The following is a 23,081-nucleotide window of genomic DNA, read 5'->3' as shown; positions in this document are numbered from 1 at the left end:
TTTTATTTTTGATATTTTGTTTGAATTGCCATAATAAACAGAAATTAACATTATGTTTTTCATATAACCTGTGTTCTTAGGAGATAAAAATTATACAGAATGGACTGTAGATTTCATAATTAAGGGAGATAACTCTGTAAAAGACATTCAAATACAATGGAATCTATTGAATTTTCTATGTTGATTATCTCCTGAGATGAAATCAGGTTGTATCTTCATCAGTCGTATTAGGCCTAAAGAATATTCTGTGTTTCTGGTAACAGCTCCTTCGAAACTATGGTCAGTTCAGTAGGTAGGGTTTTTGACCTCCACATCGGAGAGCAATGTGATTCGAGAAAAAAAAAACAATGACAGAAATGTCGAAAATTTGTATTTTTTTTTGTTTTTGTGTTTTTCTTGTGCTCTTTTTTGTCTTTGTAAGTGTCATACAACATAGATCTTGTTCAATTTCATTCACAGGTTTACAAGCTTCATGTATAAACCCCTAGCAAAGAGTTAGCATGTTTTGTGAACCATAGATGTAAATAAATTTGATATTCTACTTAACAATTACACAAGTTATATAAAATATATATATATATTTATGTGACTTAGCCTTGCATCCTTTGTTTTTTTTTAATTCAGTCAGTTTTAAATGCGACCTTCAACCATCTTTTTTACTTATGTCAAGTATTTATAGGACTTTTGCCTTATTTTTAGACTCCTTATACATCACTGGGTTGAAGTGGAATGAATTTGATTTGGATACATAAAAAACATGTACACCAGCCTTCTAACTTCAAAATACACCACAGCTTTGATTTATTTTGACTTTTTCACTTTTACATACAGTTAAACCTCGATGAATCCAACTCAGAAGAGTCGAAATCTCAGATAACTTGAACTTATTTCAAAGTCCAAGCAAAATTCCTCTTACTCAAATACAATTTTACCTCAGATGACTTGAATTTGGATGAATCAGAACCTCAGATAACTTGAGGTTTACAAACAGTTTCCTCCATAGGACTTCAAGGTTAATTAACCCTGATGTCTGGAAGTCAACTAATTAGTCAGAATCTGATTGATTTATTACACACCAAAATCAAAGCGTGTTTTTACAATGATTACCACAGCTTTTGAAATTATTTGTTGACACTCTTTATGGCTTGATTTGTGTATTTAATTAATCCAAAATAGTGCATTTAGTAAAAAGATAGGAACTTTGTTTATCACACTAACAGTGGCATCCAATATTTTGATAAAAATTTTAAAATGACAGATGATAGTAATTAAGTGTATTTTAAGGACTACAATCGTTTCGCTAGTGAACCTGAAATAATATTGCAGTAATGCAAAGCACATGGTTTGAGATACTCCTGATTGTGAGTCATGCAATGCAGTATGTTATAAAATTATGACCTTTTTGATGTATAAATAATAAAAAGGAAATTTCCCTAAAACACTAATGGTGCCGTTCTGTCTTTAAAACATGATAAACAACACACAAAAATATCTTCTGATATGAAACAATATGGTACAAGCACAACAAATGATATAAATGCAGAAACAACAACACATTGTTTTCTAATGTGGTGGGCACATTTTTCAACAAACAGTAGGCATTCCATTGGGAACAGATTGTGTTCCTCTACTTGCTGACCTATTCCTTTAATCTTATTAGGTTGACTTTACAGCTGATCTGATCCAAAAGAAGGAACATCTTTTAGCCAGATCCTTGAATCTCATTTTCCACTGTGTAGATGATTTATTATTGTTAAAGAACCTTAGTTTCGGGGATTTTATACATCACATCTACCCCCAAAGAACTTGAACTTGAGATCAAGGATACTATAGACACTGTGAATTCAGCCTCATATCTTTACCTACACTTAAAGGTCATCATGAACTTGAGGATCATTATGGTGTATCCGTCTGCATCATGGAAACTGATTTGTTCAACATGCCATAGTTTTCCTTTTCTCTTTCGTCTACCCTGGATTTGAATTTTTATGAGCAACTCGGAAGGTGTTCCTAGGAAAGCAGAGGAAGCTTACCCTACCGGTGCACCTCGTCTATGTTCCCAGTTTTTAGTGGTCTGAGTTGCTTATTTACGTTTGTTACTTTGTATTATTAGGTAATTTTAATTCTTTGTTGTGTGTGTTGGTTTTCCCGGTCTTGTCATTGTCTCTGGATTGCATTCTTTTTATTTTGGTTAGAATCTTGGTTTCCTTGATTACACTGTACATACAGACTTTATAATTAGTTACCCTAAGTGACCTGAGGAAAGACTACAGTCTTTAGCTAGGGTTTGTTAAGATACATGTACAGTTGCTGTAATGATAAACCTACCTCATGATATACATGCCATGATAAAAGGTTGACAATATGAAACATTATGATCAATTGTTAAAAAAAAATTGTATTGATCTGCATCATGATCAAAAGTATCTTGATACATTAACTTCGCAATGAATTGTTTCATCCTTTATCTTATTAATAATACTGGTACTTTTCCAGCAACTATAAAGCTACAGTGGTCTTGGTCATAAAATAAAGTTTTCATTTGTACTGATAATGTGTAAGAAATAGTATAACATGGGATGAAACCTTGAACTTTCCGTCTTCTGGAAAGTGGAAATAGTTAATGTAACCCGAGCTTTACTGTATGTTTTTGTAATATAATTTTGATCTATTTACAGGTAAGAGATCTTGTTCCAGAATCACAGGCCTATATGGATCTTCTGGCCTTTGAAAGGAAACTTGATGCCACAATAATGAGGAAGAAACTTGATATTCAAGAAGCCTTGAAAAGACCCATGAAGGTACCTGAAGTATCTCAGTGTTAGGCCACATCAAATTAATGAACTTGATATGGCCTTTTGCTAGTGGGATAACAATACTTACATTGTTAAAGTTTGGGTCAAATTCAAAACTCAAATTCTGCATTTAAACTGATGTTTTAAAGGTTAACTACAAAACAATTATGAAATCCATGAAAATTCTATGAAATTAAAACAAATCATGAAAATTAAGGTTTTTGACAGAGCTATCTCCCTTTTAAATGTTCATTTACAGTGCATTTAAATGAAATTTTAACTCATTTTTCAAAATGATATAGAAAATCTTCTCCTTATTCCTTGATTCTGATGGTGAAAATAGTCAAATTACACTCAAAGTGTAGGGTTATTTCGTACCATATTTTATTACATGCCTGATTCTTACCAAGACTATTACTTCAGTGCTAACATTTCATTTAAGGTTGAAATAAAAGAAAATGATGCTCATATCTTAAAGTTTGAATCCTATACCCATAAACTATATTGGATTAAAAACAAAGCTTTGACAGACAGACAGGAAAAACAAGTGACAAACAGAAAAGTAAATGAAGAGCACACAGACAAATAAAAGTAAATGAACCACCAAGACTACTCTCAGATATTAGATTTGTTAACCAAGTGAACTGTTAGGGTAACCATCCTCTATTTTATGTCATTACCAGTAAAGTGCAGAAAAGAAAATATTAACTCTCTTTGTTGTGAAGAAAGAATTCACTATTTCAGACAGCTAGATCATAATACAACTTCTGGAGTGTGGATATTAATCTTTGTTTAATCTAATCATTTTATGATATTCTTAAACTATATCTATAAAAAAATTCAGTATGATGAAAATTTCAGTCTGTTTAACCTTGCAAACTCTTAAATGGGAATGAGATGAGAGATGAAAAGTCCATGTTCAAATGCAAATTTATAGTTGCTACAGAAGTTTTTGAAGTATCTATATCTGTGTAGCTTTGGTTCTGAATTTTCTGTGATATTTCAATTGTTTCTATTTTTAGCAAAAGAGAAAACTTAGGATATTTATTTCTAACACGTTTTTCCCTGCTAAGGCAGAAGGAGAGGTAAGAATATTATGATATTACTTTTTTCAGGATCAAAATACCTTAGGTCACTGGTTCATCATAGAAACTTCCCTATTGTTTCTACACAAAATATAGTCCTATTGTAATTCCGTTTATATCGATCAATATTTCTTTCAAAATCAGTAAATATGTTTCAGGCAATTATTCAGCTTTATAATATTCTATCACAAATAAAATGAAGATTTATCAAATCAATCACATTTTTCCCTGCTAAGGCAGAAGGAGAGGTAAGGATATTATGATATTACTTTCTTCAGGATCAAAATACCTTAGGTCACTGGTTCATCATAGAAACTTTCCTATTGTTTCAAGGAAACCTAGCTTTTGCAGAATATTTTAAAATAATTTTTGATTGTAATTGCAATTTAACTTTTTGGGCAGGTTTGAAATCTTGTGAAAAAGGGTGAAATGAAACAAATTTGTGAATGTGTGTGAAGTAGGATACTGTTTAACTATTGATCTACAGATCATATATCTAAGAATAGTATTCAAAATATTTGTGAAAAGACAATTCTAAATTATTAGGGAAATGCAAATTTATGATGACGGTTTTATTTGACATTGTATAATCTTTAAAATTGGTGGCGAATGCCACTAGTTTCACAAGGATCAAAAACATTCAGTGCTAACTGCACTATGATTAGCCTACCACTCATAGTCAATAGTGGTCTCCAAATGATAAATGAAGAATGCACCAAAGGTTTATTTTCATACTTTGTTTCAATTGTCCAGTTCTATGTAAAACATATCAATTTTGATTTCTCAGCACAATCCCATATGTACGTAGTTCTTTAGGTAGCTTTTATTTGAACATTTGTCTCCCCTTTATTGTGAATTCTATGGTAGATGAAAATTTGAGTACCAATTTAAGGACTTTATTCAAACTTTGCACAAATATAGATAAAAAAAAAAAAACAATTCATGTATGTTTATGTAGTGCTATGCAGTCTTCACTATTAAGTAGTAGTCCGAGGCCCAAGGCCAAAAATGGAGGTGGGCCAGTAAAATTAACTACTACAGGCCAACAGTCACTTTATAAAAATTTCTGAAAAATTTCGGGCCTATGAAATGGGAAGTTAGTTTGAAGACTGTTATTTTGATAATTTGTCGATCCTCCTTTTTGTGATTTCTGGATGACAACATGAGAAGAAATAGACAGACTTTGTTCAATCATATTCTCATTTTCAGTTAACCACTGCTGCTGTTTTTACTAAAGTCTTTTTTAACGTTTTGATTTTTGATGTGCATACTTTATTGTCCAATGCGTTTAGGAATTATTAGATATCCTGTTAAATGCCCTGATTTTATAAGGGAGTTTTGTTATTGGTTGTCAAAAGCTGTGTTGATGACTAGATAACATACATTAGGAGTTTTGAAGATATCAACAGAAGAAGAAAAATTAACGGTCTTCACCATAAACCTGTAGTCTGAAGCCTCAGGCCATCAAATTTGTCGATGAGTCTGTAAAATTCCATTTAAAGGCCAGTAGATACATGTATCTACATGAAAAAATCTACAAAATATGGTTTTGGCCTTTTGATCAATAAGTTCACCATGAATGCTGAAAAAAAAAACAACAAAAAAACAAACAAAAAAAAACATCTGATATTGTATATAAAGTAATTTTTATAGGGATAGTACTCTAATAATTTTGTTTTTATCATGCATTTAATGTTGATGATTTTACAATAAAAGTTTTATGACATCAATCCATACAGTGTGTGGTAAATTTAAAGAGCGGTAAAAAGGATAGTTTGTTGGTGATAATTGTCATATTTGATAGCGCTAATCACCAAAGCACTCTATCGCTAATAAGGTTCATATCTTGCAAAGACTTCCTTTTTCCCATTTATTTACTGGATACCTTTCTTTTATATACATGTAACTCCGAAAAGCCACTGACATATATGTTATGATGAAAATTCATAATGGCAATAGTACAGCAGATTGGTACATGGATTTATACATAGCAGGGAAGCTTAGATCAAGCATTTTAGTAGTTTGGGTTTATTTCAAACTTGCTCTTAACCCTCTTCACTAGGGATGCATTTCTTTATATTATACAGATGTCTGACAGTCTGTATCCCTTTCTGTTCATCCGTTTGTCTGTCCATCCCCCAACAGTTTCCAGGTAATTTCTTGAAAACGGATCAAAAATTTTTTGAGTTAGGCCATTTTGAACATTTTACCATTCCCAGTTTTTTACCGGTATGACGTAGGGTATTACTTTATGGTCCATTTATGCCCTATTTTTGTTGTTGTTTTTAAGTGACAGTTATGACTCTGGAAAAAGGGGGGGATAGGTATTTTATATGCTTTAGCACTGCACAGCCATGATTTTTCCTGTGATTATCTCACAGTTCCACATGTAGGTCGGTGTATAGAGTTTCTACTTCAGTAATGAGTGCTTTGAATCATTTCTCCAGATGGTAAAATTGAGATTTCAACATGCCAGCTTTAGCGAGTATGTTAAAAACTATATTTTACCATAGAGAGTAATACGCTGAGGGAAAATTGGTTTCTACCATGAAATCTGTAGAAAATGTTGAATGGCAGAAAATTTCCTGCAGAAAGTTGTCTGGTGTCTGAAATGTTGTGTGCATTTTTAATTACTGGCTTAGAATAATATTAATTTATTTCATGTTTCAAAGATGAAAAAATGGGTACAGTTACATATTATATAAAGGCCACCACATATTTATGACATACTTGTTAACACTTTCTACCTCTAGTTTTTAGATGTAAACAGGTTTGTTATTGATAATTTGAACAATTGTTTTTCACAGATGAACAAGAAATGATCTACAGATATTTTTTGTCACACTTCTTGACCTCAAAATATTATTCTGATAATTATGTGGGTTTATAACTAGGAGCAACATATTTGTTATAATGTATGAATAGGGGTATTATATTACATTGTATAGAAATGGAAAGATATGCTTAGAACCTGCTGTTATTTCAGACAGTGATATAGTTAACTTCACAGAATAGAGTGAAAGTTCCCTTGGTGAAATGACATTTACCTGATAAAATGTCTTATGTACCAGTAATTAACTGGTTAGTTATAATTCTATCTTTTCATGTGATATATAATGAGCAACTCGGTAGGTGTTTCTGGAAAAGCAGAGGATACTTATCCTACCTGTGCACCTGTGGTACATGTTCCAGTTTTTACGAGATTTTGAGTTGCTCATGTTTCTTGTTAATTTGGTCATGGCATATTCTTTCTTGTGTTTGTCTTTAATTCTTTGTGTAAATTCTTTTGATTACTGCCCAAATCTTCGTTCTCTTGATTACTCTTTCATAGGTAAATGCATTTAAATCTTAATTTGATGGTTAGTTTAAATGTCTTTGTCAGTTGTCTTGACAAATGAAGTTGTACCTATGTTACTCTTTGTAAATTGGTTAGCTGTACCATTGTATGAGTTTTCAAGCTTTGTGTAGTGGCAGACATTCTTTCAATCTCTTACTAACCGCTGCAGACTGGCCTATCAAAATTCTTGTACACTTTTGTAATAGTCTTATTACAATCTGGTAATGTAGCATAAAATCGTTCGTTTCTTCCGACTTTGCAAGATTCTTGCATTTTCTGAGAGGGCTGGCTGCAGCATCTAGAGTGAATTTGGAATGTCAGATGCTGTTATGGAGCTTGATGAGTTTTATGGAATAAGATGCAACACTTTCTTCCTGAAACTAGGATTAGATGTGCACATAATTTCTGTATGAATTCATATATTATGCAGATTTTGTTAAGTCTTTGATAGCATTGCATTTAGTACTGGTCAGTCCCTTGTGGTATTTGTTTCTGAAATTTGCTAAAACAGCTTTTGTTCTTTTTGTTCTTGCATTTTTGTTGGCTGACTGAATTTGGCTAATAAAACTTTTTTTTCTGTGGTTGCTGCATGACAAGATGGCAAGTACAGCTTTTTTTATTTGTGTTGGTTGGCTACTATCAACATGTATCAAACAGAACTGTTGTAATGGTTTAATGTAAGCATGATAATTTGCTGGTTATTTATCCCCAGGATTTCTTCAAACCACCGTACTTGTAGACGTGAATTTTTGGGTTCGGAACAGTAATCATACATGGTCCTTTATTGTAAATAAATTGGCATTGGGAAATATTGCCCTGTGAATTAAAAGCTTGTTATCATCCCACTCTCAGAGGATATACTGTTTTATTTGTCTCCCCATTCTGTCATTCTGTAACACATATTTTTCTTATCAAAGTTCTCAGCCTTTGTAAATCATCGGCTTTTGATATTTTATACTAAGCTTCATGTAGGTGGAATAAAAAGTGGAATGCATTTTTGTATTTGTATGACAACTGCTTCCGAATAAAACTTGAAACATCTTTATACTTTGGTAATATACAAAATTTTCATCACATTTATCTTGGATACTATTTATAGCAAGTTCCAGGTATATTTACTAAGCTTTCTTTAGGAATATTGTACAGTGGAATGTGTTTTCATACTCATATTACATTTACTTCCTGTTTTTAGAAAAAACAATGATTTTCCTTATATTGTTGTTGAAGGTGGGGGTATCAGTAGTAAACCATCACTCACAGAATCATTGTTTTAACTTCTTTTAGGATGGTGAAGAAACTGTTGCATCATGGGAGCTAAGAGTTGAAGGAAGACTGCTTGAAGATGTAAGTTTCCATGAAGTTATCGTTGAGAAGTAACCTAAGGGCTTTGTTATTAAGATATAGATGTGATTTGATTTTTTGTGAAAAATTTAAAAATATTTGCCAAATTCTTGTTTAAAAACAGTCAAAAGTACGACTTGTCATAACGTTGCGTAAACTGGTCTGTTGTAGTTACCAAATATAATAGCTCAAATGATAATTAATTTGAAAAAAAATAAAATGGTTTACTGATATAATTGTTCTGAAATGTTTAATTAAATTGTAAGAGATTTACATCTGACTTACTTTGAAGTGAACATTACAAAGGATAAATCGATTAACAACATAATTTAAATGCAAAACAACTTTTCTTTCAAGGCTGCCAGTGCCAAGTTGAGTGACACTTCAAAACTGAAAAGAAAATTCTCTTCCTTCTTCAAGAGTTTAGTTATAGAACTGGATAAAGAACTGTATGGTCCAGATAATCACTTAGTTGAGGTATGTTTAAAGGGGAGGTAATTGAAAAGAAGGTAATTAGTGATAGATGACCAATCACAATTTTAGTTGCACCGATCAGTTCAGAGAAGTCTTTAGATTACCCAGGATTCAGTTTAGAGAAGTTATGAGAAGTTTCTGGGTTACTTAGGATTTGGTTTAGGCAGGTTTTACTGTAGATTTTTTAAATGGCAATACATGTACATGTATTACATTAATACATTTTTTTCTGACAGTGGCACCGTACACCAAGTACCCAAGAAACAGATGGATTCCAAGTAAAACGCCCAGGTGACCAGAATGTCAAGTGCACAGTCCTTTTGATGCTTGATTATCAGGTAGAGATTGTTCACTCCAGTCATATTTTTGTTTGTTCTTCGCTAGTGTAAGGGTATGTACAGAACCCTTTCTTATCTGTTTCCATGTGTATACAGTGGCAGATCTAGTGGGGAGACCCCCCACCCCACTTTAGAAAATTGAAATTTTTAAAATTTGTTGAAAATTGGGCATGCTCTCAAACCCTCCTAGCAAATTCAGATCACTTTGTGATCCTAAATGGCGACCCTGTTAAGAAATTTTTTTTCCTTTCATTGATAGCCGTCTGATTGTATTTTTTTGTCTCAAATGTTAAAATTAGAAGTATGAAATATATCACAAAAAACCAAGCCTTCACAGCAAAGATATTCTGACTTTTAAAAAGATATTGCAAATTTGATTGTGGTCACTTCTGAGTTTATATTAATGTGATAAAGTTCAGTTGTCATATTACCCTGATGTAAACTTAAACAAAACATGGGCTTTTCATACTCCTCTGAAACGATGGCAAGAACTTTGGAATGTTAGGTGGCCATATATCATTTCCTTACACTTTGTAAATGCTCACACTTACATTTGTGTGTGGATATTAGGGTATGCTTGTTTAAAGGTATTGCTTTAAAATTGTCAATCAGTACATCAGTTACGCATCAAGGTATTTTTCTTCTCAGTATGTTTCATGTAATAACCAATCGACTCCCTGTTAAACGATAGAAAGTACATTGTAAAACTTAATATAGTTACTGTGACTGATGTTTTATGTGCAGGAATTTTATTGAATGAGATTATGCTACATGAATTACTGAATTTTTTCATAAATCTTGCATAATTTGCATAAATAAAGTTATTTTGAAGCATTTGGCTGCCATAATTTTTTACCAGGATAATGCTCTAACTGCACTCTGCACAAAAGAGCTGAGCACTGTTAAAATTACCAAAAGCCTTAACATTTCAATAATATGTAACTTCATATTTAAAAAAATTGTATATTTGATCCAGCTAGATTTTTTTTTAATCAAAAGACTTTGAGGCTAGCAAAAAGAAGTGAAAATATTTGTCATCGATAAAATATGGCTCAGAATGTACAGGAATAAACTTTCAATGGGATAAATATTGATGAAAATTTTGATTTTCTATTAAAAGTATGTTTATGCTCATAATATGTAGGATAGATTGTCAAATTAAAACAAGATGTTGCTGAAAAGTGATTCTTCTTATAAAAAGAATCTTTGAATGAAAAAAATATTGTTTGTGGGGACAAATTTTTTAATGGTTAATGTAGGACTATATTCCCACTAAATTCTTTACTTTATGACTCATAAATTTGTCAATTTAAAATGCAAAAAAAACCTGATGACTAACATAAATTTGATTGAATCCAACTACACTAGATCTAAGGTGGTGTTTACCATTTCCGCTTTGACACCGGGAAAGTGTGACAGTTTTTATATTTTTCTGAATGGTTTGTTTGTTGGAGTTTAATGTCGAGCAGCAATATTTCAGCTATATTCAGGCGATGAACATGAAATTGATGATAAAATTAACATGAAATGATCGTGAAATGAAAAAGGGATGGGACACAAGGACAATGGGGTCGACAAATTTTGATTGCCACTAGAAATAGGGAGAGGTGGGTAGGGTCGGGCAATTTAGCCTCCTGTGGTGGAGCCCTATTGTTCCTACTCCGGGAGAATACCACAGTGGGGTTCTTTAACATGCGAGGAACGTGGCATCTTTCCCAACACTATGGTATGCGGACAGGTTTTCCGTATTATAGCCTGTCAACCCCAGCATGCAACCCACCAGGGGTACCCCATTCCACCACCTGGGGCACACATCCCAGTTGCTCTGTGGGCAGAGCGCCCTAGTCCCCGGCTAGGGTTCTGAGCACTATTTAGTCGCCTTTTACGACAAGCTTAGTGCTGCTGCAGGTCTATTCTGCAACACCCGGATCTGCAAGGGGCTTTTCTGAATGGAAATACTGGTGTACTTATTCTATTCTTTTAACTGACTTTATTAGCAAAAATACTTTTTTTTACGTACAACAAATGTATTATTTTGCTTTAAGGAGGTAGACTTAGGGTAAGGGACACAACTCTTACAAATCATTGGAACATTTGTATTCAGCATTTTACATCAATCTTATGTAAGCATCAAAGTAACTGGGACTGATTTCATTCTGTTTCAAATGAAAGCTTGATAGGCTTTGGTGAAATTGAATATAATACAAGCATATCACTGATTTTAAGAGTTATTTCCTTTACCCTAGGTCTACCTCCTTAATGAAATTTTTAAGTTATAACATTAGGGTAATTAAACTTATTTTATAGGAGGATATATATGCCAAGATTGTGAATTATTAGGCTTAGTTTTAATTATGATTGATGTGTATTTTTTTTTTAATTCAATAACATAATGTTGCTAAATGTTACAGCTGCTGTATTGTTTTGATCAACTATTATAAATATTATAAATTAGTTATAAACTAATGGTCACCTGACCAATCAGAATGTAGGAAATAATTAGGTATAAATAAGACTGCCTATAATGTGAAAATGGTGATAAAAATATCCACTTGAACTGAAGTGTATTGCCAGAATGCTTAAGACAAAGCTAGTGGTGTAAATTAAGCCATACAATTCCATCAACCCATCACTTGGGAGGGAATGTAGTCTATAACTTTGCTCCCTATTTTTGCACTCTTCACAATAGGGGTCATTTTCTTCTACTTTTGAGAAGGTTTCCACTTTTTTAAAATCTTGGTGTTACAGCAAATATTCTTGATTATATTGTGTGTTTACTTCAGAGTTTTCTAATTTCTGCTTCCATCACCTTTGTTACTTATAACACAGCCACATTAATAATAGGATAATCAATTGGAAAGAGTGAATAACCAAAATATCACGAGTGCCGAAGAACGCTTAGATTTAACAAGTGTGCAGAACTTGTTTCGCACATGAGGTTAAATCCTCAAGAGTTCTCGGCACGAGTGATAATATTTTGGTTATTCACAATAACGAATTGATTATCCTTTTTATCATAGAGATTTTCTACATAATTTATTGATATTTTCAATATGAACTTTGAATTCTGTGATTGACGGAGTGATATCAAAGTTTTGACGTTTTGGTGGGAGAAAGTGCAAAAGTGAAATTTATTTCACAGTGTGAATTATTGAAATTTATTGCACAGGGAACAATCGATAAATCACTGCTATCTTTATAATAATATCCTGTATCTGTGTAGTTCTACCAAATATCTCAAGGCTGAAGGTATTAGACAATTTTTGCCAACTTTTAGTCAGTAGTTGAAAAAAAGGAATACATTTTAGTGAATACTCCAATACAAGTATATTTGTTTACATTTGAATTTGTCGAAAGTATCCTGGTCCTGAATCAATCATATTGCAGCATCCTTATATATGGTGAAATTTTGTGTTAGATATATCATCAGGATACAAAGTAAATGTAAAATTTTCACAGATCCTGTTCATAATATTTTGTGGTTTCAAAAACTGTTTAATGATTTGTGTACATGCGTATGTACTTTTATATGTCTATTTCAGTCCGTCACAAAAAAATACAAAAATACTTGAATGATGAAAACAGTTTGGTCATATACATGTGAACATTTTAAAATCAGCATCAATTAGTGTTTAAATTGGGTATTACATTTGTATTTGAATTAGGAATTATTTAATTTAGATTTTTCAAAAAAGTAGAAAAAGAATTGATAAAATTTACCCCTACTAAGAGGGTTAGTCATGCTGTCATCACTAAGATGGGTTTTCCTTGACTTTTCCAGCTAACCCCTACCCCTTAGCCATACTTACATGACTAACCCCTTAGTTGAAATTAGTTTTTTGCTAATTTTTTTTAGCGCAAAGATTACTATGATGGTGTTATTTTTCTACAATTTGCCATAAAAATGTTTTATGATTATAAACAACACAAAAAAAAAAAACCTTATGGCCTAATGATGACTTGTGAATAAATCAATTCTATTTTGGGAAAAATGTTTTTTTCATGCCTTGATAATTATAATGTTATACCAGTGCAGTTAACTTTCAATAAAATAACAAGGTCATTCAGATCCCATATATAGTTTTATCTTTCATGGTTGAGTTAACACATATTAGTACAAAATAATTTATAAATGTCTTGTTATATTATTTTTTTATGAGATTTTTCTGACTTACTGATTTTGAACCTTGTGCAGTGCATGTGTACCTGTTTTTTTCATCTTTTTTTTCTTTTTTTTTCCTTATTATTTTTATTTTTATTTTTTAAAATTTCTCACAGTTTATGAATTAGAATGACAAATTTTTCTGTGATTTGTGTTGCACAGGTAAAACCTGTAATGATAATTAAAAAAAAAATGAACAAAATTAAAAACTGCCACCTTTTAACCCCTTGGCTGATATATTGGGTAATTTTTTACACAAGTGATTCAAGGTAAAATTTCTAAATGTTCCTGATCATTCAAATTTAGTTAAAAAAAGCTCAAACTTGGTGGCAAAGTGTCTTCTGATTACAAGTTGCTGAGACTGGTTCATGGTGACCATTGAGACAGCAGGGGATATCTCAAGGGGCAGACAAATACATTTTTTAGCATTTTTTCCACTGAAAATTGGCTTTTATTATTTTTTTTAAAGCAGTATTAAATAGTAGTGTCAAATACCTGCTTAAGCTATAAAATAGCTATTGAATGAATTTTTAGGCTATTTGGCAAAGCTGTATGGCCTCCATATTTTTCTGTCAGGGAAGGGTTTCGCCCCCTTCAAACCCCCATGCAGAAGGTGGCACATCCCCATGGAGGATTTATTCTTGGTCCTCAACCATTTTATTTTGCTGTAAGCCTTTTAAATCAAATTAGCAAAAAAAAAGTTCAGAGAAACCCATGGCCCAAGCCTTTTACAAGCCCTAGAAATGTTGTCAGAAGTGTCATTATTAGGTAAAGGGTTAATGCTTATAAGAAACTTCCAGTCTGTCTTTAACATTTTTTATAAACCTTAATGGGATGTGTAAATAAAAAGGTGCACTTAACCAAATAAGGCTGCTCTCTTTTTTTTTGTGTTTTGAAGATTCGTAACTGTTTTCTATGTTTGGTCTTTCTCCCTGGATTTAATTTCTGAGTATATCATTACAGTAAAACTTCTCTAAAACAAACCTCTTTCAGACTGTAGAATTTGATTGGTTTGGACAGCTGTACAGTGTATCCAGGTTCAAAATACATTTAAACTGACACAATGGGACTTCAAACCTTGTCTGGTTTAGACAGGTTTTTGGTTAATTCAGGGTTCAGTTTAGACAGGTTTTTGGTTAATTCGGGAGGGTTCTGTTTAGACAGGTTTTTTGGTTAATTCATGGTCCAGTTTAGACAGGTTTTGGGTTAATTCACGGTTCAGTTTAGACAGGTTTCACTGTATTTAACTTTTTAAGACTTTTCAATTTTGGGGGAAAAGAAAATCTTAAGTAAATGGACATTTTTGTTGTTTTGTGATAGAAATAAATTGAAGGGCACAATAAGGTATACATTGTTGGTGATGCCAGTTCAGCAACACTGTTTTAGTACATCAATTTAAGTATCAGGTATTTGGGGATCAGCATATTACTTACTGTCTCTGTTTTTGTTAGTCTTAATGGTTTTAAAATTTTGTTTTTTTTATCACTATTTTAGCCACCACAGTTTAAATTAGACCAAAGGTTAGCAAGACTCCTTGGAGTTCATACTCAAACCAGACCAGTCATCATCAGTGCATTGTGGCAGTACATCAAAACACACAAACTTCAGGACCCACATGAGAGAGAGTTCATTAACTGTGACAAATACCTTGATCAGGTATTTTACAGCTTTTTTATTTAATTAACCATGGTATCGGGGTGCATGAGATTGGGATTCTTGGTAAATTTTTATAGATTTCCTTGGTAAACTGGACAAATGAGAATGTATGGTGTATATCATTGTTGTGTGTGGGGGAGGGGCGGGGAAGATGAACCATGTATGGTGTATATCAGTGTTGTGTGGGGGAGGGGCGGGGAAGATGAACCACGTATGGTGTATATTAGTCTTGTCTGGGGGAGGGGCGGGGAAGATGAACCGTGTATGGTGTATATTAGTGTTGTCTGGGGGAGGGGCGGGGAAGATGAAAAATGTATGGGGTATATAAGTGTTTTGTGTGGGGAAGGGGCGGGGAAGATGAACCATGTATGGTGTATATCAGTGTTTTGTGTGGGGCAGGGGTGGGGAAGATGAACCACGTATGGTGTATATTAGTGTTGTCTGGGGGAGAAGCGGGGAAGATGAACCGTGTATGGTGTATATTAGTCTTGTCTGGGGAAGGGGCGGGGAAGATGAACCATGTATGGTGTATATAAGTGTTTTGTGTGGGGAAGGGGCGGGGAAGATGAACCATGTTTGGTGTATATTAGTCTTGTCTGGGGGAGAGGCGGGGAAGATGAACCATGTATGGTGTATATAAGTGTTTTGCGTGGGGAAGGGGCGGGGAAGATGAACCATGTATAGTGTATATTGGTCTTGTCTGGGGGAGAGGCGGGGAAGATGAACCATGTATGGTGTATATTAGTCTTGTCTGGGGGAGGGGCGAGGAAGATGAACCATGTATGGTGTATATTAGTCTTGTCTGGGGGAGGTGCGAGGAAGATGAACCATGTATGGTGTATATTAGTCTTGTCTGGGGGAGGGGCAGGGGAAGATGAACCATGTATGGTGTATATTAGTCTTGTCTGGGGGAGGGGCGGAGAAGATGAACCATGTATGGTGTATACTAGTCTTGTCTAGGGGAGGGGCAGGGGAAGATGAACCATGTATGGTGTATATTAGTGTTGTGTCTGGGGGAGGGGCAGGGGAAGATGAACCATGTATGGTGTATATTAGTCTTGTCTGGGGTAGGGGCGGGGAAGATGAACCATGTATGGTGTATATTAGTCTTGTCTGGGGGAGGGGCAGGGGAAGATGAACCATGTATGGTGTATATTAGTGTTGTGTCTGGGGGAGGGGCAAGGGAAGATGAACCATGTATGGTGTATTTATAACTCCATTTTATCATTGTTTTACCACAGGCTGGCCATTTATAACTCCATTTTATCATTGTTTTACCACAGGCTGGCCATTTATAACTCCATTTTATCATTGTTTTACCAAGGGCTGGCTATTTATAACTCCATTTTATCATTGTTTGACCACAGGCTGGCCATTTATAACTCCATTTTATCATTGTTTGACCACAGGCTGGCCATTTATAACTCCATTTTATCATTGTTTTACCACAGGCTGGCCATTTATGTCGTTATTTAACACCTGGCTAGCGCTTGAGATAAAATAATGTGACATAAATAGCCAGTTCTTGGTAAAATAATGATAAAATGGAGTTTGCATGATTTATTTCTTGAAGTTAATATGAATTTAATATCATGTCTTAATGGTTCTTTTTCCTCTAGATCTTTGACTGTAAAAGAATGAAGTTTGCAGAGATTCCTGGAAAACTACACAATCTTCTCATGCCACCAGATCCCATTGTTATCAACCATGTTATAACGTAAGTTTAGGACCCAGCTCCATGAAACTTGTTACATTATACAATTCCAATATTTCTGTTAGGATTACGTTGAAAGTTGAGAATATCATTTTTCTTAGACTTAAGTATTTTTTGCCTGCACTCAACATGAGGGTGGTATATTGGAACCACTTTGCTCCTTCATCCATCATTCAAATTTGGTATTGTTGTTTATATAGATGAGATATATATTGTAAGTGCTGTTGGTTGCTGTCCTATATCAGCTTCCTGTGTAAGTAAGGAGAAAACTTAGCATGACAATGGATTCAACTTTATGTTAAAGTATGTTGGTGCCTAGGCCAGGTTTGTTGGCCTGATGCCTGATTGGGCTAAAATTTGGAAATCTCTCATGGAAAGGACCTGATGTTTGGTATTACAAAGCCTCAGCATGGTAGATTGTACTCTTGATTTTTTCTCAATGAAGCTTTATGTTATGAACGTCTTAGTTAATTGCATTTTGTATTTCCTTTAAAAAATTGTGGTCATACAATTGCATGGCACTGTCATTGATGTCTTTGTCATCAGTAGCGACACTTGGTTTTTGTTCAATAACTTAAGAATTAGTTTTTTGTTCTTTATAAAATTTTTAGGTTTTCAAAACCACAAAAGGAAATTAGGTGATATTAAATTTGTGGGTAAATAGTCCCCAACCATTTTAGAATTAGGGGCCAAAATAAGCACATTTAAATCTATAGAATGTAACATTCCACCAAGGTCTTATGGTCTACCAACCATGGATAAAATGAGTTGTGAAGTATTTGACTTATATGTACTTTTGTCTTCAGTGCAAATAGGTGACTATGATAAGTTTTGTATTAGACCTTATAATGTGCATGAATAAACAATGTTTGTATTACTTTTTTTTAGAGTTGAAGGTCCTGATGCAAGGAAAACTGCTTGTTATGACATTGACGTGGAAATAGTACGTATATTTCAACAACTGATCCAATTTTTGTACTTTGAATGTAATAGATAGCTTGATATACTGTATTTTTAGATTAGAATCAATGAATGGCCGACATAAAGCTGAAGTGTTTCAAGACAAATAAAATTCCGATGATTTTTTAAATATTTGAAATTTATATTCCTCAGTGTTTTGCAGATTTTATTTGAAGACTGAGTAATTGATTCATTGAAAAACAAATTTGTGACAGTGAAGGGATGATATTGCTGCCCATGTTTTGTTCTGTTTCAGGGTTTTATGTTTAACATTTTTAGAACCTTGTCCTATTATGCAAGTTGATGAGATTTTTCAACTTGCTTAAATGGAAAAGTATGTTGTCCTTAAGGTGGTAGACCTAGGGAATGGGACATAACACTTGAAATCAGTGATATATTTGTATCATATTCAATTTCACCAAAGTTTATCAAGATTCCATGTGAAACAGATTGAAATCAATCCAAGTTACTTTGATGCTTACATGAGATTGATGTAAAATGTCGAATACAAATGTTCTAGTGATTTGTAAGAGTTTTGTTACCTTAGGGGTACCTCCTTAAGTTAATGCATGTTCGAAAATACATAAATTGTGGTTGTCTTTTGTGCAAGTGTAATTTTACTTCTACTTGTCTGAATGATAATTTTACTGTCCCGGACAATAGGACAATCTGTAACATCAGAACCTGTATTATATTCTTTTCACCATTTTGGAAATTCCCTTGAATAATTTTTTTTTTACTAAGTTTGTTATATACTTGGTGAACAGTCCGTAAATACTTACGATTTTTACCATGTTCTTGGACCACATTGTTTTTTTTTTTTTTTATTTCAAAAATAAAAGTTTTAATAGGGTTTGTAAGACCCGTTCTAATTTCATTTACCTTTCTGGAATTTTTTATGTAGAACTATTGAAACCCGAAGACCGATCTGCATTTTATTGTTTACTTCTAGGATCTCAAAATGTTGAATTACAATGCAAGATATTTTATTTAATGCTTTTCTTAACATGTATATGATGCAAAGCTGGGTATTGTCTCATTTTTAATCGGTATTTTTACACAAAAAAATATTTTATTTTTAATACTGAACTCAATGCTCTTTAAATGGCCAATCTTCATGCATTGGGACCAAAATCTCGTGAAACAACAGAGTCACGTGATGAGACTTACATACCCTAGGTTAAGTCAAGCAAAAGGGCACCATACAGTGTGTTGTCCTTTATTAATACACCTTTAATGTCTTTAGACATAAACCCTCTTGATTATGTTTTTTTTTCAATACTATGAACATTTTTTTAAAATGTTTAAGGTTAGTCATATAAAAAAGTGGTATATATATTTTGCAGGACACAAAATTATATCATAGGAAAACTTATTTTCTATATATCTCTAGATTCTATTTAATAAGTTAAATGAAACAATTTTGCTTTTTTTTTTACCAGGATGACACCTTGAAGCAACAAATGAATTCTTTCCTATTAACAACACAGAGTCAACAAGAAATTAGCAATCTGGACAACAAGGTAGTATTAATAGCAAACATAAAATCTCATTAACTCCATATAACATTGCCTATCACATTCCTACGTGGGGAGGGTTGCACCAATGTGCTTTAACCCTGTTACATTTTTTTTTGCACCTCCCCAACTCAGGAATAACTGGCCTCTCTTTGTATTGTTTCTTTTTCACTTTCAGTTTACTTTAATGTTGCTGGCCTGTATTGGGGCAACTTTTTCGCTGTAGCTGTGTATAATGTTTTTGGGCCATCTACAGCCCGCCCTGTGGTGTGAGGGTTTCCTCAAGTTTTTGGGCCAGCTGCAGTCTAACCTGTGGTGTGAGGGTTTCCTCACGTTTTTGTGCCAGCTGCAGTCTAACCTGTGGTGTGAGGGTTTCCTCAAGTTTTTGGGCCAGCTACAGCCTGCCCTGTGGTGTGAGGGTTTCCTCAAGTTTTTGGGCCATCTACAGCCTGCCCTGTGGTATGAGGGTTTCGTCAAGTTTTTGGGCCAACTACAGCCTGCCCTGTGGTGTGAGGGTTTCCTCAAGTTTTTGGGCCAACTACAGCCTGCCCTGTGGTGTGAGAGTTTCCTCATAATTCATTGAAGTCCCTTAGGTGGCCTTGACCTGATATTTTTTTCATCCTGGTGGAGTTGTTGTCTCTTTGACATATTCATCTTATCTATTATCGTTTTATGTGTACCTTAGAACAGAAGGGTTGAATCTTTAATTTTCATAGATTGTCTCTGAGTTGTGAGATCAAATTCCCCATTCTACAAAATATATAATGTATTGTGTTGTTCTTTAAGAATAAATTAATTTGAGGTAATTACTGTAATCTGATTGGTTAAAACAGTTTTGTTATGAATTTGTATCTCAGTGGATAAAAAAATATTGACATGCCCCTATTCAGTTAAATTCAGAGCTACTTTTCTCATTTTTAAAGATAAAAATATGTTTTAAAATTAATTTATCAGAATTGGCTATGATGAAAATTTTGTCTAGCGAAAAACAACACAAATTTTCCGTCTGCATATTTTGTTTATTGCACTTTGTGCAATAAACAATATGCACATGGAAAATTTATGTTATTTTTCAATAGACAAAATTTTTATTTTTTTCTGATTCTTAAATAATAAAATGGAGTTTCCTTGATTTATTTCGTAAGTTTATTGATGAATGATCTTTTGATATCTGATGAATTTGATTGAAGATACCGACACAGACATAGATTTAGAAAATAGAATTTACTGTTGAGCCACTAGTCATCAAACAGGAGTCATAATCTTTCGTGCAGAAATTATGTTGACTTGAAAGCCTTATACTTTACATAAAAGCAATATCCAAATGAACTCACCCACTTTCTAGCCATAAAACAAAAATTTCAACTTTGCAATTAATAGTTGTGGAGATGTCAACAATGAGGAAACAGTATAGACAAAAATGGAGTTATATGTCCCTAAAAAATAAACATAATTATATAGAAACCATTTGATATCCTAAAAAAAATTTTGGCTTATCTGACCAGTATATATTTTCAGAGTCAGTTTTTGTTAGAATCAGGCAAAATGGGAAAAATCAGAAATGTGCATGTCAAAATCTCTCCAATCTGACAATATGATTTCATTCAAGGATGCTTTCTCTATTTGAAAAGGCCATTATTTGATCTCTGCATCTCTAGATTTGCTCAGAATTTTTCAATAGAATATTAGAAAAATTAGATTTGTGACAGAGTTATCTGCCCTTGTAATGTTCATTTTCAGTGCATTACAATGAAATTTTAACTCAATTTACCGAAATGATTTGGAAAATTTTGTCTTTTTTTTCTCTGGAATCTGATGGTTCCAATAGTCTAATTGGCACTTAATAACTCAATAATGTAATAAGCCTATACATAAAATGCTAGATTGTATACCTTTATCATTTCTGTTTTTTGTTTATGTTTGTCAGTGAAGTAACCACTTAAAACTGTCAGTTTTTAACAGAACTTACTTTGGTCCATACCAACTAGTACACTGTTTTATATTGACTGTCTAAATTTTCACAAATGTTATATTTTGGTATGTTTAATTTTGACACTTTACAGAGAGGCCCCAAATAAACCAAAATAAAACTACCACCAAAATATCTCAATTTACATTGATATAAATTTATGGATGAATGTTTTACAGATTCATGAAACAGTTGAAACCATTAACCAGTTAAAGACCAATAGAGAATTCTTTCTGAGTTTTGCCAAAGATCCTCAGGAATTTATCAACAATTGGCTGATATCTCAGACCAGAGACCTTAAGGTAATGTAATACAAGTGTCTGCAAGGTAAAAATGGGCCCCTGTGTAGCAATGTTTGAAAAATACTTAGTATTGGTTAGGGTTTGTGATGTTGTAAAAATATGACTTTGTATAAAGATACCATGGAAGTTAGTTTCACAATTCTTTTTACATGTTGTTGTGCCCTTGCCAAATACACAAAATAATTTAGGATCTAAATGTGTTTAGCATCTGTAAAAAAGTCAGTCAGAACATGACACAGTTTTACCAACTCAGTACATGTAATTTGTCTGAATTAATTGCTTGAAACATCTAAATGAAGGAATAGTGTGCTAATTAACTATGATTGATCAAACTTTTTTGTTCTGAAATACATGAAATATCTGCAAATTTAAGACATGAAACCTCAATCTACCCGATTTGCTTTTAGCTTTATCTCAATGACCACTCAACTAAGAACAATGTGTGTTAATTAATTATCCCCATATTTGAAGGATCACAGAGAAATAAATACCTAAATGGGTTGTGGTCAGAGTATCAAATATTTTTTATAGATTTCTCCTTTATATTCTTACTAAGTTGTGGATGAAATGATATCTAAATAGTTATGAGTGATGTATTAAAATCATTCAAGTGTTTAAGAAAAAGTGTTGAATTATAATTTCTAGTCAATTTTATGGTGAATTAATGATTAAAAATGCACATGATATTTTAACCACTGGTAGGTGATTAAATTCTAGATTTAAAAAATTCATCTCGAGTGGAGAAATAATTTAAACCACTCTTAAAGAAAATCTGTTTTACACAATAGGTCAATGCAGACATGATTTTTTTTCCACTTTTTAGTGGAATTCTGCAATTTCAAATCCGGATTTTCCTGTTACAATTCTTTTTTTTACTGTATATTTACTTTCGATTTTACCAAGTTGTAGACTTTGTAAAGTCATGTCTGTAAATGTGCTGTATATTAGAGATATTGAATTATCCTTTCTTGTGAATGTTCCTAATTGTATATTTTCCATTCCAGACAATGACAGATGTAACTGGTAACCCTGAGGAAGAGAGACGTGCTGATTATTATTACCAGCCATGGTGCCAAGAAGCTGTCTGTCGATACTTTTATGGAAAGGTATGGAAACACTGTCATTTCAGGGAAAATATTTTCGTAAACTGTTTGACCAACTTAACAAGCTTACAGGGGTTAGAATTAGTAGTGGTCTGATTTAGCACCTTTAAAACTTTACATGTGTGCATATATATTCTTTTTCCTTGTCACTTTGTCAACTTTATATTCTCCTGAAGTGGACAATTGATCTAAAACTGGGAAAAATCTAGGACCTTCCACTCTTGAGAGTCAGTTTGAACCCCTGGCTTCTCATTCCTGTGTTTTTCTGTGAGAAACAGAAATAAAATTGAAGTTCTTTTTTTTAACTGGTACTCATTGTTATAGAAGA

General features: G+C 33.2%; 1 protein-coding gene across 2 annotated transcripts in view; it reads left to right on the top strand.

Moving 5' to 3' along the window:
- Positions 1-23,081, top strand: part of LOC148603095 (SWI/SNF-related matrix-associated actin-dependent regulator of chromatin subfamily D member 1-like) — a 73,947-nt gene that overhangs the window by 46,902 nt on the left and 3,964 nt on the right. For both annotated transcript variants that reach the window (XM_088553722.1, XM_088553721.1), the window contains 11 exons: positions 2,679-2,801; positions 3,818-3,880; positions 8,502-8,561; positions 8,916-9,035; positions 9,269-9,370; positions 15,027-15,188; positions 16,808-16,905; positions 17,791-17,845; positions 19,305-19,385; positions 21,528-21,650; positions 22,655-22,756. In XM_088553722.1, coding sequence (XP_088409848.1) covers positions 2,679-2,801; positions 3,818-3,880; positions 8,502-8,561; positions 8,916-9,035; positions 9,269-9,370; positions 15,027-15,188; positions 16,808-16,905; positions 17,791-17,845; positions 19,305-19,385; positions 21,528-21,650; positions 22,655-22,756 — 1,089 coding nt within the window. The remainder of the gene's footprint in view (positions 1-2,678; positions 2,802-3,817; positions 3,881-8,501; positions 8,562-8,915; positions 9,036-9,268; positions 9,371-15,026; positions 15,189-16,807; positions 16,906-17,790; positions 17,846-19,304; positions 19,386-21,527; positions 21,651-22,654; positions 22,757-23,081) is intronic.

Source organism: Perna viridis, chromosome 11 (genome assembly GCF_037379345.1).
Source record: "Perna viridis isolate PV_CMFRI_1.1 ecotype Kerala chromosome 11, ASM3737934v1, whole genome shotgun sequence".
Taxonomy (NCBI): domain Eukaryota; kingdom Metazoa; phylum Mollusca; class Bivalvia; order Mytilida; family Mytilidae; genus Perna; species Perna viridis.
The sequence above is the reverse complement of the archived record's forward strand: the minus strand, read 5'-3'. Positions and strand labels throughout refer to the sequence as shown.